The following is an 18,162-nucleotide window of genomic DNA, read 5'->3' as shown; positions in this document are numbered from 1 at the left end:
AAAATGGCCCCCACAGTCACCAGATCTCAACCCAATAGAGCATCTTTGGGATGTGGTTGAACGGGAGCTTCGTGCCCTGGATGTGCATCCCACAAATCTCCATCAACTGCAAGATGCTATCCTATCAATATGGGCCAACATTTCTAAAGAATGCTTTCAGCACCTTGTTGAATCAATGCCACGTAGAATTAAGGCAGTTCTGAAGGCGAAAGGGGGTCAAACACTGTATTAGTATGGTGTTCCTAATAATCCTTTAGGTGAGTGTATCTTCTAGACCTGTATGCTTAACAAAGTCTAAATATTTTCCAATAGGAAGACAATGGAAAGAATTGAATAATTACTTTCTTATTTTGGGGGGGAGGGGGTAGTTTTAATGATGGAAAAATAGAGCTGCTGTTGGAAATTGTGTATAGTGTATACAGCCTGCAGATATTTCCCATGAAATAAATGTTTAAATCTGTAGCATTGGCAAAAGACTAGACTGCAGCTATATCTTCAGTCATGACATGACTTACATGACTATAACACTCACTTTTTATGAATTGCCCATCTCACAGACTGTTTTGGGTTCTTCAGATATTTAAATGCCAAAAGTACATCGTAATGTACCTGAACAATGGAAACATTACCAATAGACCGCATACATAAAATGATGTTCACTATATGTGTGTAATATAGCAACAAATATTGTGTTTAATTAGAAGGAACACAAATGCATTATGCTTCATCATTTTCAGTACTTCTCCAGTTATTTCTTTATATTTTAGACCTTTTGTAATAATTCAGAGTCCAATATTGTACCATGTATTATGCATAGTAGGCTGCGAATACTGTAATGGTCATTGCAAAGCAGTTTTATTTTGTTTAAATAAACTTCTTCTGAAAGCAGTGAAATTAAAAATGTCCTAAATCAGAGCATTAATTAATGACATTGCTACCTTCAGCAGAGCTCTGTCCCTGTTGCTATCATGATGATATAACAACAGCAATCAACAAACTGATACTGCAGACAAGTAACAGTGCAATGAGCTTAGAGTGGAGTAAGAGTGCCCACTAGTGTTTGTTTTTTAATACAGAGGTATTATTGAAAAGGTAATCTCTGGAAATGTTATGGTATGTGGTGTATGTTGTATCTTTTACAAGTAAAAGTATGTTTATATGTATGTGAATGTGCATGTTTGTATGTATATATACACATACACATACAGTATGTGTACTGTATGTATGCATGTCTACATTCACACACATCTGAAGGAGTGTCATCAAAATTCTGACATGACCTATTTATTTATTTGTTTGTGTGTTTCTTTGTTTGCTTGATTATGGATAGAGTGATAAGTTGTCCAGTTATAAGTAACTTTTGTCCTTCTTTCAGAAGCAGACAAGATATCTTGACAAAATAACTCTTGATGATGCTGGCTAGCCTTGGAGTTTCTAGCCATAAGCAAAGATCAGTTGTGTTGGATTGCCTGCTTCTCTTCTAATTGACAGTAGACCCTTTCAAGTGTCTGCATAGTTAGCAGTACATTTTGCCTAGAAAGGAAGCAGTCAGCTAGTGCTTCCGTCTGAGGCCTGATGTCTTTACCTGACTTGCTACTGTGGAAAGCCACAGATTGCAATTTCAATAATTGCAATGTGACATTTGCATTACAGTCAATGCTGATTGAGTGACTGCTCCCTGACACCTGATGGCTGGTGTGGCTCCGTGAATTTAATATCACATACTTTATACAAAAAAGTGTTGTGTATTCTGAAGAGCTACTGTATATATATAGGCATCCACTCCCCTTCAAATAAGCAATGGCTGTGTGAATCCTTCTGAAACCTTCTGCACCCTTCGAATTTATCTGGATTTCTGCCGGAATGGCTGCTACAGTGTGGTCTGATTTTCATAAGTCATAATAATAAATGCAGTATAAATAAAAAAAACGCACAAACGCATTTTCATATCTTTATAGATATGATTTCAAGGTCATTGATGGGTAGAGGGTATGTATGAACCTAGAGGATGATTATTTCTTGAAAAGAGCGTAATTGAAGCCAGGTATTTCATTCCATTTAGGTCTGGGTTTGATATGTCCTATTCTTCACAACAGAATCCTGTTGAATCTGGGGATTCTGTTATTTAAAGGTAAGTAGTTTTCCTTGCCTACAGTAAATGGTGTTCTACTGTTCTTTTATGGCATCACATATGAATCTAGCTACTAATGTAAAACTTTGCTTTCTTAAATCCCATATGTTGGGAGTACAGAGTCTTAGGGAAGGAGCTGGGGCTGGGGGAGGATTTTTTTCTCCCTCAAATTTCTTGACATAATATCTGTGATTGACTTGATTTATCAGCAACAGAGCTCCCACAGGTGCACAGCATGACAAGTTATTTGACATATTGGAGGGAATAATTTACCAAACAAAGAAAAAAAATGTACCAGAAATATAAGCAATATTAAAAATAAGGGAAATCTGAGTTTATTTACTTTTGTGTTTATACATCTTTTCTTACATAATGCAAACGACAAACCTTTACTTCTAACTGGATGGGATTTTTCCTGATGATGTTAAATTGATGAAACAATTTAACACTGTTTAACCTGAATTACCATCAATATTTCAAATACCCTTGATTGCTGTGCGCATGGTAATTTCTATGGAATTATGCATGGTTAAATGACACATGATAAAAATATCATGTTTTAATAGAGGCAATTGCAGTTGAAGAGAGAGAAGTCTAGAAGTCCTGCTTCTGTCAAGACAATGCTACACATGCCGCTGAATTTATGATGGTTATTTAATGGGTCATACTATTGTTTGTTGATGGTTTCCAACTGACTGAAAAATAGCTCAACAAGTAACGCATTTTTAAGTCAATTACTTTGTGTTATATTTAAGTTTCACTTTGCCATTTTTTTTAGAAAAGAAAACTATGTTATGCATGATGATGATGACGATTAGTATTATTATTAATAATGATAATAATAATGTAAACATTGCTAATACCTTTTCTAAGAAATGTGTTCCATTTTATGTTCTCTATCACAGTTGTATATCTAAGGTATGTACTGTACGGTCTTTCACCATAAGTAGACAAAGTGACCTTCTTAGTGACCTTCTCACGTGGTGACCCTTTTGTAGTGAACTTCTGACTATCTACTTACAATGCCACATGACATGATTTCTGGTTCCTTGTCTGTGGAGTCAGCTGACAGAATTATTCAAATACTGCTGCAATGACAGCAAGGGCTTTTGAACAAGAATTGCATGTAAGCAGGGGTGAAAGTAGTTTTCATTTCTTGCCGGTACTACAATCTTTTAATCACTTTATCGTTTTATATCTCTCTTCAGTCGCTCCTGAAAAAAAACTTTAATATTTAAGTGGGCTTACGTGACATGACAAAAATGTTTTACTTGCAATCACTAAAAAAATATATTTTTTAATAATATTCGGGTCGCGGTCGGTCAGGTCGTTTGAAATAAAGATGCCAATTAAACAATTGTATAATTTACACATTTTTTTTATAAAAGACAAAGACTTTATTGGCTGAATAACTGCGGAAGATGCAGCGCAAGCTCGAGACTTTAGAGAGGTGACGACTGGGGAGTTCCAAAAACGCACCGACAGAAAGAGCAAAGTAGACATTTGCAGAAATTATTAAAAGCTATTGATCATAGTGCTGGCTTTGTCAACCTTTTAAAAAACAATTGGTACCTTTTAGCCTTCTTTTTAAGCCCAGGCCCTACTGTAATAAAATTTGTAGTGTGAAATCCTCGTATAATGAATTCGAGCGTCCCTGCAGCGCACCCCTTCAAAGTAGCCTAATATGCGCGCATAGGAAACATTTAAGTCATGACAATAGTTTGTCTGACAGAAAACACCTGTGCAGCGCTCTGTGATGTCGGAATAAACACAAATCACCACAAAAGAGGAACACATTTTTATCGAGGGGATTCTTCACACCAAACGCCCTGCCAAAATCCGACAGAGCGCAAATAAAAGACCTGTCTGCAGCAGACGCGTGCAAGTGCACCACAGACTAATAGCTATTTCGAGTAGCTTAAACGCTATTCTCTTCATGGAATGCATGTCTCAAATTACATTTTGTGGGTAGATGTGTTTTCAACTTAAACTCATTGTAAATGTGTTTTTTAGACCGCATAGACCCTCTACTCTTACCAGTACTACGTACCGGCTGTAAATCTTATAACGGTACGTCGTACCAGAGCGTACCGGCTTACTTTCACCAAGGCATGTAAGTCATTCTGCTTTTAATTATGTATGTGAGTATGTTGTATAGTATTATTACTATAATGTATTACTTTTTTTTTTTTTAGTAATCTTTATCTTCTGTAGCCCGAGTGTTAAAATTGAATCAATGAATTAGGACATGTACTATAATAAGCTGCTTATCAATGTTCCTGCAACCTGCATGCAAGCTTTTGTTCTAAAAAGTGGACCCCAGTGAATTTAAAAGACATTTTAAAAAAACATAAACATAAAAATGCTTCTAATGATCAAGAGATTATCACAAGTGGTTAGAATTTAAATATAAAATAAAATATAAATTAAATTCTTAATGGTGTCTTACACAAAAATCCATCTTATGATTTGTACTTTCACTCATTATTTATACCGTATGCAGTATACAGTTGCCTATAAGATCACAGATATTACAAATAATAATAGAAATAATGCTGCTAAGTAAGAGACTGTACATCAGCAGTAAGAATTGCCTAATTAATGCTTACCTGTGAGAGATATAATCACTTGCATTAATGCTAAGTAAAGCAATTGTTTAGATAAATCGGTTGTGGCATTTTGGGGTTCACAGGTCTTAACAGTGTTTGTCTACTTTCTCTGCAAGCTTGTAGTCACTTTAAAAAATAACCTTGGGGGAAGAAAATCATTCAATGTATTGAATTCCCTTTTAAGAGATCTGTAAAGAGAAAGTGTAATGTGATTATCACAATTACTTTAAATGCACTCTAGGCATCCTTCTGCTGAGATGATATTTATATATGCCCATGATTTAAATTACATTCAGCTCTATTTTAAAAATCTCATGTGAAATAGATGAACAAACCTCAGATATGAATAAGGGTGGAATTCTTGGTCAGATTAATATTCATCATCTTGAGTCAGTACTTTGTAATCTACAGTAATTGTGGCTGTAAATCTGTAAGACTTGGCATAATGCAGCTTTGAACATCTGGATAGTTCAAAATTGGAGTGTTTTTGGCAAAAACATTCAACCCCTGTCAAGCTGTAATGGAGATAGCAGCTGACTAGCAGTCTTCATTTAGTTTTGCTACAAATTTACAGTTGGCTTAAAGTCAGGTCTCTGAGACTCTAATAGCCCTTTCACACCAGGGTCGGTGCCCACGGCGAGTCTAAATTCCAGTTGTTGCATTCACACCAAAAATAACAGTGGTGTGGGGGCAATATATACAGGCCGGAGCTCATTTTTCTGGCCCTGAAAGACTGCTGGAGCATGTGACATAGGTGGTATTAGAGTCGCCCGAGTGGAAAACAAAAGTTTACGAAGCAAGTAGGAGTGAATTTCAGAAGGCAAGGGATATCAGAATAGCGGAGCAAATAATGAACAAGATTTAAAAACTGAAAAAGTCGAAAAGAGAGCTAAATAAAAGTGGTGCTGGCTGCCTTAAAAACAAAATATCATGGATTCCATGTTTGGAAACAGACCTGCTAACCAGGTGACTGGAGCATTGATCTCCATGACCACTTTGGAGTTATTATTTTTATGTTTACTTGTAATGTTACTATGAACTTTAATTACATGTGGTGTATGCCAGATGCCTTCCAAGGATCCGTCAAAGAAAATAGCATATCGTTAAACATTCGGTTGTGTTTTGTGTGTTTGATGTATTTTGTGACTAGGGCTGCTTCATTTTTTAGCGTTTTTATTAAAGCCAATTTGTTTTTTGTGACTACAACTTAGCTAACTAATAAGTTACCATTAGAATTAGACTTTGGTGTACCAGCCAGTGATACAGAATGTGATACAGCTGTCTGCTTTGTTACAGCAATTAAAATAACACTCACAGGCCTTCTTGCTAGAAATGTCTGTAATTTAAGTGAAATTTACGTATCGGGTCTTTCGTGTGCTTGTTGTAACATAGGGGAAGTGAATGCAGAAGGACAGGAGCATCACTTTTTATATTTCTTTATCCAATGTGAAAGTTTTACTTATTTCTTGATTATTTGTATATTTGTGAAATAAAAGTTTACCAGAATGTTTTGTAATTTTCTTGTCTTCATTCTCCCTATCAAAGTAGTCCATTATTGCATATTGCACAGTATTTTCTTCAGCGTCCTATACTTATTTTATTTTCATTTTGTGCTGATTTGGCAAGAAATTGCTTTCGTTATAATATAAAGGTTAAAATGCATTGTAATGTCTTGTCATAGCAGCGCAAAGTAATGCATCTAGAGGTCATTGTTCTGCTGAAAGGTGAATCTGTGTCACAGTCATAGGACTTTGATTGAGAAAGGGTTTCCTCAAGAATTTTCATGTATTTAACGCTATCCACTTGATAAGCTTTTCACTGGGTGTTAAGGAAAATAATCCTTGTTTCATCACACCTCTACTGCCATGCACACTGAAGGGTAACAATACTTAGATGTTATGCTGTTGGGTGGATACTGCTTTTCAGTTTTTATTTGTTTTGGTTTTTTTTTTTCCTTTGGGAGATTTCTTTTTTTGGTTGGTTATTTAGGATTTTATGTGACAGTATGGGGTACAATTGCCCACAAGTGTCAGTACGCCAGTTGCTACCATTCAGTGAACATATAAGTTCAAGGATCTGGAAGGGATTAAGGACATATACCGAGGTACCACTGTATATCTTGATGAAGACTCTTCATTCATTTCTATGGGGAAAACTCAAATTTTCAACATGACAACCTTTTGGTTACATTTGATCCCCACAATGTAATTTAAATATAATCCACACACACATATGCATAAACAGCTGTAAACCGCTCTTGCTTGTATTAATTCTATTTATTGATGCATCACATGCTCAGACTGGGCAGGTGCCAAGGAAATCTGCATGTGCATTTCAGAGGGGCAAAGGTTTATGCAACTTTGAACAGGGGACGATAGTTGTCAACAAATGAATGCGTATGAGTGTTTCTGAGACAGCAGCAGGCTGTGTCACGGTTGTATCAACAATGGTCCACAACCCAAAAACAGGAAAAAAAATAAATCTGGCCATTCCGATTACTACGATGAGAGGCTGGCAGTATACACTCAGTATACTGCCAGCATCTTGTATACAGTATACACTAGCATCTTGCAGTTGATGGAGATTTGTGGGATGCACATCCAGGGCACGAAGCTCCCGTTCCACCACATCCCAAAGATGCTCTATTGGGTTGAGATCTGGTGACTGTGGGGGCCATTTTAGTACAGTGAACTCATTGTCATGTTCAAGAAACCAATTTGAAATGATTTGAGCTTTGTGACATGGTGCATTATCCTGCTGGAAGTAGCCATCAGAGGATGGGTACATGGTGGTCATAAAGGGATGGACATGGTCAGAAACAATGCTCAGGTAGGCCTTGGCATTTAAACGATGCCCAATTGGCACTAAGGGGCCTAAAGTGTGCCAAGAAAACATCCCCCACACCATTACACCACCACCACCAGCCTGCACAGTGGTAACAAGGCATGATGGATCCATGTTCTCATTCTGTTTACGCCAAATTCTGACTCTACCATTTGAATGTCTCAACAGAAATCGAGACTCATCAGACCAGGCAACATTTTTCCAGTCTTCAACTGTCCAATTTTAGTGAGCTCGTGCAAATTGTAGCCTCTTTTTCCTATTTGTAGTGGAGATGAGTGGTACCCGGTGGGGTCTTCTGCTGTTGTAGCCCATCCGCCTCAAGGTTGTGCGTGTTGTGGCTTCACAAATGCTTTGCTGCATACCTCGGTTGTAACGAGTGGTTATTTCAGTCAAAGTTGCTCTTCTATCAGCTTGAATCAGTCGGCCCATTCTCCTCTGACCTCTAGCATCAACAAGGTATTTTCGCCCACAGGACTGCCGCATACTGGATATTTTCCCTTTGCACACCATTCTTTGTAAACCCTAGAAATGGTTGTGCGTGAAAATCCCAGTAACTGAGCAGATTGTGAAATACTCAGACCGGCCCGTCTGGCACCAACAACCATGCCACGCTCAAAATTGCTTAAATCACCTTTCTTTCCCATTCTGACATTCAGTTTGGAGTTCAGGAGATTGTCTTGACCAGGACCACACCCCTAAACGCATTGAAGCAACTGCCATGTGATCGGTTGATTAGATAATTGCATTAATGAGAAACTGAACAGGAGTTCCTAATAATCCTTTAGGTGAGTGTATATGCATCAAACGATCATTCTTGAAATAATAGTCATTCAAGTAATAAACAAAGGATTTGCAAAATGACCATACAAATTACAGCTTCGGAAAAAAAATAAAACAAAAAAGTAACAACGGAAAAGATTTCCAAGATAGGTGTATGCAAATTTCAGTTCACGAGAAAATAATAAGGTAACAACAAAAATATTAGTGAAATACACCGCCCGGGTGATTATTGAAAAGATAAGGGGGGAAAAAAAAGGGAAAAATCTTATCTGAAAGTAGTCCGTATTTCAAATCCAGTGATGCTTTGGATCTATCGGGACTGGCTCGCCTTCCAATGGGGTACGATGTTCCAGGACAAAAAAAAAAAAAAAACCATATCAGTCAAAATCATTTTCATTCAGCTGAAATTACAAACATTTAAGGGATTATATACATAATTCCATTATTCAACATAATGCATTAAGCATTATAACCAATATCCAACAACTTCCATTTTACCCAAAACCCGCGCAACATTCTGTGGATAAAAAAAAACAAAGCATTAAGAAGTTTAAGCAACTTAAACAATTTAACTTTACTCCGACTGGCTTTCTTTTCCTTAAATATACCCATCTAAATATCTCAACTCAAAAGTAATATAATAATCATGTTCAAAATTAACTTTGCATAGACATGCTAATAGCTATGCCGTTTACCACTCACCGGAGTTATCAAAAAATGGAAAAGGGGGATTGAAACATAAGGTAAGTGTCACACCCTGCTCCGTTCGATCCTAATGTGTGCCACGCCCACCTCGTTACCTCGTGTTCAGCCCTGATTGTGATCGCCTGTGTCCTATTAAGTCTAGCTTGTCTTTTGTATTTAGTCCTCGTCTGAGGCAGTCTTCCCCAGACTTGTCATTGTATTGTCCGTGCCTGTTCTTCGTCTTTCGTACAAATAAACCCCTTTACCGGACTTCCTGGCTTCGCTCGCCTGCTTCCCGGCTCGCCTATTGCCTGAACGTGACAGTAAGCGATCTTCTAACCACAATGTAATCTTCGATTAAAATAAAGTTCTGATAAATCACTATGCTGGGTTCTCTTGCAAGGAGAAGTGCACGCCTGTGCCTCCACCATCCAAAACTAAAACAGAGAAGAGATTGTATTAAAAAACTCGCGTCGCTTTTTGATAAAACGGGATATGACATCAACCCACAGGCCATATTTTTTTCTCTCCGTACATGAAAATAATTAAAAAATAATAATAATGAAAAACTTTATTAAATAATTAAATTTATTTATGGAAGACTTCTCTCCATTTGTAACCGTGTTATTTATGGGGGTTACATTAATATATGAATCATTGGATTTTCATAAAATTATTGGTGTTACGATCCCCAGTCTAGGGTTGGGGATCGCCAGAAAGGTAAGGGAAAGGGAGAGGGGAAGACTAGATAACCAGGGAACGGGAAAAAGAAGCACTGGAAACAAAGGGATCTTTTTTCGTAGTTTTTTTATATTTTTTCACAGACACGTTAACAAACACGAGGTGCAACAAACTTCGGGAGTGACCCACTCCAAAATAACAACCAAAGCAGGTAACGCACACGTCGCAAACTAAGGTAACTCTAAGGGTAATGAAAACAAGAGGAAACGAAATGACACAGACTAAGTCTAACTCCCTAACCAAAACAACAGTAAACACCACGTTCGCAGAAACAAAAAGGCAGTCGCTCCTTACGCACCTAACAGACATGTACAGAAAACACACAGTCCAAAAGCACGGTATCTGAAGGGGCGAGCAAAGAGAGTAGTCAGGAGCCAAGCAAGAGTTCAATCCAGAAGACATGTGATTTTTTTCTATAATGTGATTTTTTACAATTTCTCAGCATTCTCAGCAGGTTTTTGAAAAGCATATGTTTAAAGTTGATTTTAACAAAAAATAGAATAATAACATTCTAAGAGGTCTCAGATTATTGGTGCTGAGTTTGTGCTGAATAAAAGCAAATGTAACACTTTGGGATAAATGTTTTTTAGATAGGTAAAATATTTTAAAATGTCAAGGCATGTCAGACTACCCCGAAAGTGGAAAAGAGGCCTCATACCCCAGGGGGTTAAGGCAGTTCTGAAGGCGAAAGGGGGTCAAACACCGTATTAGTATGGTGTTTCTAATAATCCTTTAGGTGAGTGTATATATATTGTATTTATAATATGTTACATTTTTTATATTGATTAAATGTGCATTTTTTAGTATAATAAGGATCTAATCCTGACTCGTCAAAAACTTAATCGATGTTGTATTGACCATGTCTTATTGTTCCCTCATCAATTTATCACCCAGGCCTACAAAACCCAACTCTACTTTTGAAATATGTTTTTTTCTTGCAGGTTGTCTTGCCAAAAATTGATAATGTCGTCACCTATCCAACTACAAGTTATCATGGAAGAGACTAAGGTTCACAAGTTAACCCTTCCAGATGGAATCCCTAACACTGTAGATGAGCTTTTGGTTGCTGCAAAAGATAATTTTCAACTCCAAGGAAATTTTACTGTTATGTACTTGGACCAAGATATTGATAATCAGTTCTTCAATCTAACTTCAACTGATGAGGTTAAGGACAGACACAATCAAATTAGTAAAAACAGAACCTTCTGTTATTCTTACATTAATCCCCATCCAGGATGGTGCATCTTCCTCGTCTCCAGTGTCACAGGATCAGTCTTGCCAGGATGACAGTTCCTCACTTAGTTCATCTGACACCATCATTTTACAAAAGTCCCCAGAGTATCGAACAGACCCATGACCTGCTAATTTTGTGATACTCAACTTTTTATTTAATGTTGAAATTCCCCTTCACGTAGGAAATAGGGCTTATGAAAGTGACGGCTCACTCCTCCAGAATCCAAGCTTGAACTGTGACATACTTGAAATACTAGCTGAAACAATATTCCACTATACAGTGGTCCCTCATTAATCGCGGGAGTTACGTTCTAAAAATAACCCGCAATAGGCGAAATCTGCAAAGTAGTCAGCTTTATTTTTTACAATTATTATAGATGTTTTAAGGCTGTAAACATCTATTCACAGCTGTATCTACCGCAGAGTGATGGATCTCATCAAGAGAGCATTCGGTAGGGTTGTGCACTGCCTCTGGCCACATTTTTTTCCAGCAGTCATTTAAAATTTCAGTTTTCATCTCCTGAATGGTGTATTCACGCCAGTAGTCCTTTAGTGAGAAATCTTGATCCGAGTCCATAGCCTCAACAAGATGTTGCAGGGTGTTGCACGTATAGAGAACCTTGAAAGCGCGGATGATGCCTTGGTCCATGGGCTGAATCAGCAATGTAGTGTTTGGCGGCAGAAATTCGATTTGCATGCCATCATACGATAAATCATCAGTGTGGCCTCCAGCGTTGTCTACGAGCAGAAGCACTTTAAAGTCTAGTCCTTTTCCTCTCAAATAATGCTTGACCTCTGGGATGAAACACTCTTTGAACCAATTCAGATTGAGCGCTTTTGTCATCCAAGCCCTTGCATTGTGCATCCAGTAAACGGGCAACGCATTCTTATTTTTGTTTTTTAGGGCTTTGTTTTTTGACCTATAAATAAGCCCAGGTTTTATCATAAAGCCCATGGCATTTCCACACATAACCAGAGTCACGCGATCTTTTTGGGCCTTGAATCCTGGGGCTTTGGCTTTGTCCTGCATTATAAAGGTGCGAGAGGGCATTCATTTCCAAAATAAGCATGTCTCATCCATATTAAAAACTTGTTCAGGCTAATATCTCCCTTCCTCGATGATCGCTTTAAATTTGTTGTTCGCGTATGCCTCTGCTCCAGCGGTATCCGCAGAGGCATCCTCTCCATGCAGTGAAACACTTTTAAGTCCAAAGCGTTTCTGAAATTTGTCAAACCAGCCCTTGCTGGCATTAAATGGGCTTGGTTCTGTGTGAAAAGCACTCGTCGATGGCCTGGGCTCCACATCATCCTTCTCCTCGCTGTCAGGGACGTCATCGCTGTCAGCAAAAGTCTCATAAAGCTCTTTAGCTTTTGTGCGGATAATGTTGGTATCCAGCGTAATGTTCTTTTTCCTGCAGTCACTGATCCACAAAGCTAAAGCGGACTCCATCCTTACAATCCGATTCGTGCACAATAGAACTTCCGGATAACTTCCGTGTGTTGAGTGTACGGTCGACAACTTCCGGTAGGCAGTGTTGTTGTGGAGATTTTCCGGAGGCGCCAGTTTCAAGTATCAGTTTTCAATACACGTTTCAATATGAGCGGATATCGGGAAAAGAAGAGGCGGTTGGCATATCAACGAGTAAAAAAGACCGCACTCCATTGTTGTGTACCCCTTTGTACGAATTCGTCGAGGTACAATAGTATTTTAAGCTTTCATAGCTTTCCCAAGGATGCGTCAGTGAGAGCCGAATGGAAGGTAAAAGTGCGGCGGGACGACTTCTCCCCAAACCAGACGAGTCGTGTTTGCGGCAGGCATTTTAAAAAGGACAATTTTATAAACAAACCAGGAAAATTGAAAAGGTTGAAGAAAGGGGCTGTTCCTGCCCTTTTTTCTTGGAACAATTTTCAAATACCGGCACTGAGGGCGAGTGTGTGGGAGCGGAGACCCAGAGCGGAGAGCCCCCCTCCTCCTGTCCATGACATCGACTCAGAGGAAGAGATGGAGGTGGCTACCTTGGCACCAGATCACGATTACTGTCTCAGTCGTACAACAGCAAGGGTCGCAGGTCAGTTGGCTGAGGAAAATGATGCACTTCGCGAGAAAGTAAAGGAGCTCGAACTACAAATACAGGCTCTCCAGCTGTCGAGTTGTTTTGGACTGAGGCGCTTTGCAGGATCGGACGAGGACATCCGATTTTATACCAGGTAAGTCATGATTAAGGTGTTTTAAATTGCAGAAAGCTGATGTACCATATTAACAGTGATGAACGAAAAATCATGCACGTCCTGTATTTTAGTGAAAGTAAAGATGGGCTACACATGGTAAAATGTTGCTCCACTAAAAGTCCACCTCACAAGAGTATTTTCCAACTTGGAATCCACCTTTGTGTTGGGATCAGGATTTTCCCTTTGAATAACCAATTTTAAAGATTTAATTCAATTTGTTAAGCAAAATCCCTTTGGATTACTTTTGAACAACTGGGCCCATGACTATGGGTTGATTCACTTCAGACAATCCCTTCAAGTCTTTTCTTCATGTAAAACAAATGTAGTAAGTCGAGTAAAAAGTAAGATGATTGACCATGTGTAACTGAATTAGTCTACCATGACTAACAATGTTATTTTTGTGTTTTGTTTAAAAGATTCCATTCTTATGACCACCTTATGGCATTCTGGAGGCTCATCGAGCCAGCAACATCAAGGATCATCCGTGTGACAAGAGAGGCATCTGTCTCTGAGGCAGAGAAGAGAATTTCGAACAGATCAACTAAGTTGCTGCCCATAGATGAGTTATTTCTTTTTCTAAAGTATCTATCAACTGGATGCACACAGAGAGAGCTTGGCCACCAATTTAACATCCATCGGACAACAGCCAGCAGGATCATCACAACCTGGGCAAACTTTCTTTACTGTGTACTGGGAGCTGTGTGTATCTGGATAAAACCTGAAGAAATCACAGCCAACCTACCTTCTGAGTTCAAGGACTATGCAGACACTCAGGTCATTGTTGACTGCACAGAGCTGCGGTGCCACACTCCATCCTCACTTGTGCTACAGAGTGAGGTGTACTCACACTACAAGTCACACTGTACCTTCAAGGCCATGATTGGCATGGCACCACATGGTCCTCTGACATTTGTTTCTGCGCTCTATGCGGGCTCCATCAGTGACCGTGAGCTCTTCAAACTGTCGGGCATCATACCTCTCCTGTCCCCTAACATGGCTGTGATGGTGGACAAGGGCTTTAGGGTGGACAACCTTGTGCCTGGAAAACTTCACAGGCCTGCCTTCCGCTTCAATAAGGAGCAAATGGCAGCACATGACGTCCTGGAGACCCAGTCAATTGCGCGGCTGCGTGTTCACATTGAAAGGCTGATAAGGCGAGTTAAGGAGAACAAACTTTTTGACACTGTAATCCCTTTGTCTATTTCTGGAAGCATAAACCAACTTTTCACTGTAGCATGCATCTTGAGCAACTACCAAAATGGACCTCTGGTCAAAGACTGGAGAGAACATAAGAGCCAGGTACTGTAGATATCTGACTGTTTGCTTCATGGCTGGCTGCTCCTCTTCCTCCTTCACTTTTTTTTTTAAACAAACATCACACTGATTCACACCACAATTTAATTTGCCTTACATCTACTGACATTTATTTAATTAATAAATTAATTGTTTGAAATATCAACTTGGTGTCTCTTCGTGTTGTTTAATTTCCCTCAAGTGGGCTTAACTCATTAAATATTAGTTTAAAATCTAGCAACACATCGGTGTGGGTTCACCTTTGCTGTGTACACTTTAAGTCAAGTGGTCAATGTTACAACGCTGTTTAGCTCATTTTCTGATTAGGAACTTAAATGAACTTAAAACAACCCACTTGAAGGCCTCACATTATAATGGAAAATCAACAAGAACAAGACAGGTCTTAGAGGCCATGGTTTACTGATAAATCATGTTTATTACAGCAGATATTTATGTAGGTATGTGTAAAAAAAAAAGAAGTCTACTCTCTCTCTTATTTCTTGCATCACACTACTGTCCCTGTATATTCTTTGAATTAGAGTGTCTTCCTCCGCAAACACCACAAAATCGCACCACTCCATTCCTGTTAGGAGCAGCTGACCCTGCACCTGCCAGTAGTAGCCATGACCCTCCTTCAATTCCAGGTTGCCGTCTTTCATTTTCAGATGTGGATAATCCACATAGCTCTTAATATTTGGACATTTTATTTCCACAAGGCCGAATTCAGGACTTTCTTTTGGGTCAAAGACAACCCCATCTGGGGATGTACCTAGCCATGGAGTGTCGGGGTGTATGATGAAGCCACAAGGGTAGTAGTTCACTCTCTTGAGCTTGCAGTACTCTTCGATGGCATCAGCTTCCATTTCAAGACCTCTCTTCATTGCTGCTGACTGACGGATCCCTTTCATCAGCCGGTCTGCCATCTTTTCTACGGTGCATGGTTTAGCATGGCATATTTCCCCAAAATGTGAGGAAGTGAGTCTGGGTTTTCGCAGTCTATGCCAGTCTGTTGATGTACTTTGACCCCTAGTTGCATCCTCTATTTTTCTAGCCATCTCCCAAGTAACCTCAAGTGACTTGAAGTGCAGCTGTTGATGCTCAGTGAAAACAAACATACTGCGTGATGTCTCCAGTCTGCAGCCAGCTAATGGTAAATCTGGGCGTGGTGGAGCATCATTATGAGCAACAGGGCGACTTCTTGCCTTGGGTTGTTGGTATGACAGGGGACTGCCTGCTTGTACCAAACCAAGTGCAGAGTCCACTAGTGGCACCTCACAGGAGATACCCATTGCACAAACAGGTGGTGCAGAAAGAGGGGTGAAGTCTTTGTAGACCTCGGACACTCTGAGAACGGACAGGTCCAGCAACTCTCCACTGACGGCTTTGTACAGTGTGGACCTATTTGAAACAAATTGAAACATCAGTAAAATTCATCACTTCATAAATACTCCTTGATTTGATTGAAAAAAAGTAGGCCTAACAAATGAATTAATAAAGTCAGGTCCATAAATATTGGGACATCAACACAATTCTAATCTTTTTGGCTCTATGCACTACCACAATGGATTTGAAATGAAATGAACAATATGTGCTTTAACTGCAGACTTTCTGCTTTAATTTGAGGGTATTTACATACAAGTGAACGTTTACATCAGGTGAATGGTGTAGGAATAAAAGAGTTTGTATATGTGCCTTCCACTTTTTAAGGGAACAAAAGTAGCGGAACGAATTGATTTATGATTTTTAATTTGTCCCATTACTTTTGGTCCCTTTAAAAAGTGGGAGGCACATATACAAACTGTTGTTATTCCTACACCATTCAGCTGATATGTAAATACCCTCAAATTAAAGTTGAAAGTCTGTAGTTAAAACACATCTTTTCGTTTTATTTCTATTTTGGTGGTGAATAGAGTCAAAAAGATTAGATTGTGTTAATGTCTCAATATTTAGGGACCTGGCTGTATGTTACTAACTACAAGCCAAATTCTCACCGTACTCCCTCGGCCATGGTCCTCTGCTTTGGTTTGGCAGACATCACAGCCATCTTTTCGACGGGACCTGGTTTAACACCCTGTGAATATAAGCCATAAGCAGTGAGAGAATGTGATGTGTGTGTAAATGTAGTATTTAATTTATTGTTATATTATTCAAAGACTTGCCATGGTTCTTGGTTTGTGCCACTGCTGTTCACTCTCCGTACAGCTCAGCACTGGTGGAACAACGTTTATGTCAAGCTGAGAATAATGTGCAGACTGGAAAAGTAGGGCCACACAGTGGTTACACAGCGCTGATCCAGCTACACATGTACAGCTGTGATGGGCCAGCTCTACAGGGATTGAATCCCTCAGCCCCACCTGTAACAAGATGTAAAAAATGTTAAAAAAAAAATTTAAGAGTAGCATATACTGTATTTATATGGACTACTCAAGTAGGCTACTATTCATTTTTGTACACTGTTAGTTAAAATAGTTAGTAAAAACGTAACTATTTTCTTGTAAACACTGTTAGTACAGGGGTTAATAATCTTTTTGGTTTGATGTTGTCAGTGGTGCAGTCTATTTGATTTGTAGGTACACTCAGTAACCTCACTCAAGTACCAAGATTACAGTATAAGCCTACCTACCTAGACTCAGCAGGTTTACATAAACTTTTACACATCTTATGTGTTTCACCTAACTGGGATGTTCAGCGTGCCTGGAAAAGCAGGCTATACTACACCACTGGTTGCTGTTAGTGAAAACATAGCAGTAACGTAGCACTTAGCGTACACTTGTCGTTTTTAACATGTATGGGGAACATGGCCAACCAAATGAACATGGTTAACCTAGAGCAAAGAACCAAAAGAACACGATTAACCCAGGAACATGGGTAACCATCTTAACGCTATCTTCACCCTACACTTCATACACTTAAACTGTGAGGTGGTTTTGATCTGTCCATTGAACATAACGCCCTCACACACACTACGCCTGACACTGGATCTTTCCTGGACACTGAGGGGAAAAACAAACCCAAATTAAAATATACACTAGTTGCTAATCATTCCAACATAATAAGGTATTTAAAAACACTAATAAAGTATGTCGTATTGTCACGATTTGATATTAGTAATATACTTAGCTGCTGTCTTACATTAACAGATGAGCTAGCTACTAACAGCTGAAGTAACGTTAGCTATCGCTGCTACTCACCTTCAAAGTTGTGGATGTAACTTGATATGTACAGTTTAAATCCTTTTTCGCGCTTGGAACCGGGTGCAGACGAACAGTGGTGGACAATCCTGTGGACGTCGTTCACGTCAATTTTCGGGAGGCCTTGTAGACACCGGGTGAAATACGCCATCTTCCGCAATCAAAATAACAATGCCACGAACCGGAAATGGCCGACCGCACACTCAAGGAGGCGGAAGTAGAACTCCTTAGTTACGTGCACATAGCCCATTGTCTTGTTGCGGACAGTTACAACCCTTTTTGCATCCTTGTTGAAACTTATTGTTGCTGTCGTCCTTATGTTATTTTCCTCCTTCTTTATGTAACGAACCGAAGATTAATTTATTCCGTAATAGCGCCCTACAGCCGCGTAACTTCTACCTTCCTTTAGCATGTCCAGAAGTCCAAC

General features: G+C 39.2%; 2 protein-coding genes and 1 long non-coding RNA gene across 4 annotated transcripts; 2 read left to right on the top strand and 1 right to left on the bottom strand.

Annotated features, from left to right (window-relative positions):
* The first annotated feature begins 5,468 nt into the window (after positions 1-5,468).
* Positions 5,469-6,251, top strand: LOC140578730 (uncharacterized). Its single transcript, XR_011983003.1, has 2 exons — positions 5,469-5,706; positions 5,806-6,251. It is a non-coding gene; the product is annotated as an uncharacterized lncRNA (long non-coding RNA).
* Positions 6,252-12,877: 6,626 nt separating this feature from the next.
* Positions 12,878-14,570, top strand: LOC111839476 (uncharacterized). Its single transcript, XM_023803424.2, has 2 exons — positions 12,878-13,230; positions 13,668-14,570. The coding sequence occupies exons 1-2, from the start codon at positions 13,025-13,027 to the stop codon at positions 14,557-14,559; spliced, it is 1,098 nt and encodes a 365-aa protein (XP_023659192.2). The 5' UTR covers positions 12,878-13,024; the 3' UTR covers positions 14,560-14,570.
* Positions 14,571-14,647: 77 nt separating this feature from the next.
* LOC140592533 (uncharacterized) lies at positions 14,648-17,981 on the bottom strand. Of its 2 annotated transcripts, XM_072715939.1 has the most exons (5): positions 17,736-17,981; positions 17,313-17,368; positions 16,704-16,898; positions 16,536-16,615; positions 14,648-15,942 (listed from the first exon to the last, which is right to left on the bottom strand). In XM_072715939.1, exons 2-5 carry the CDS (start codon positions 17,328-17,330, stop codon positions 14,982-14,984), a joined length of 1,254 nt encoding a protein of 417 aa, XP_072572040.1. In that variant the 5' UTR covers positions 17,331-17,368; positions 17,736-17,981; the 3' UTR covers positions 14,648-14,981. The 2 variants fall into 2 exon arrangements, with proteins under 2 accessions (XP_072572040.1, XP_072572041.1); XM_072715940.1 differs by lacking the exon at positions 17,313-17,368.
* Positions 17,982-18,162: the final 181 nt, after the last annotated feature.

The sequence above is a fragment of the Paramormyrops kingsleyae genome, chromosome 1 (assembly GCF_048594095.1).
Source record: "Paramormyrops kingsleyae isolate MSU_618 chromosome 1, PKINGS_0.4, whole genome shotgun sequence".
Lineage (NCBI taxonomy): Eukaryota > Metazoa > Chordata > Actinopteri > Osteoglossiformes > Mormyridae > Paramormyrops > Paramormyrops kingsleyae.
This window is presented reverse-complemented; position numbering and strand designations above follow the sequence as displayed.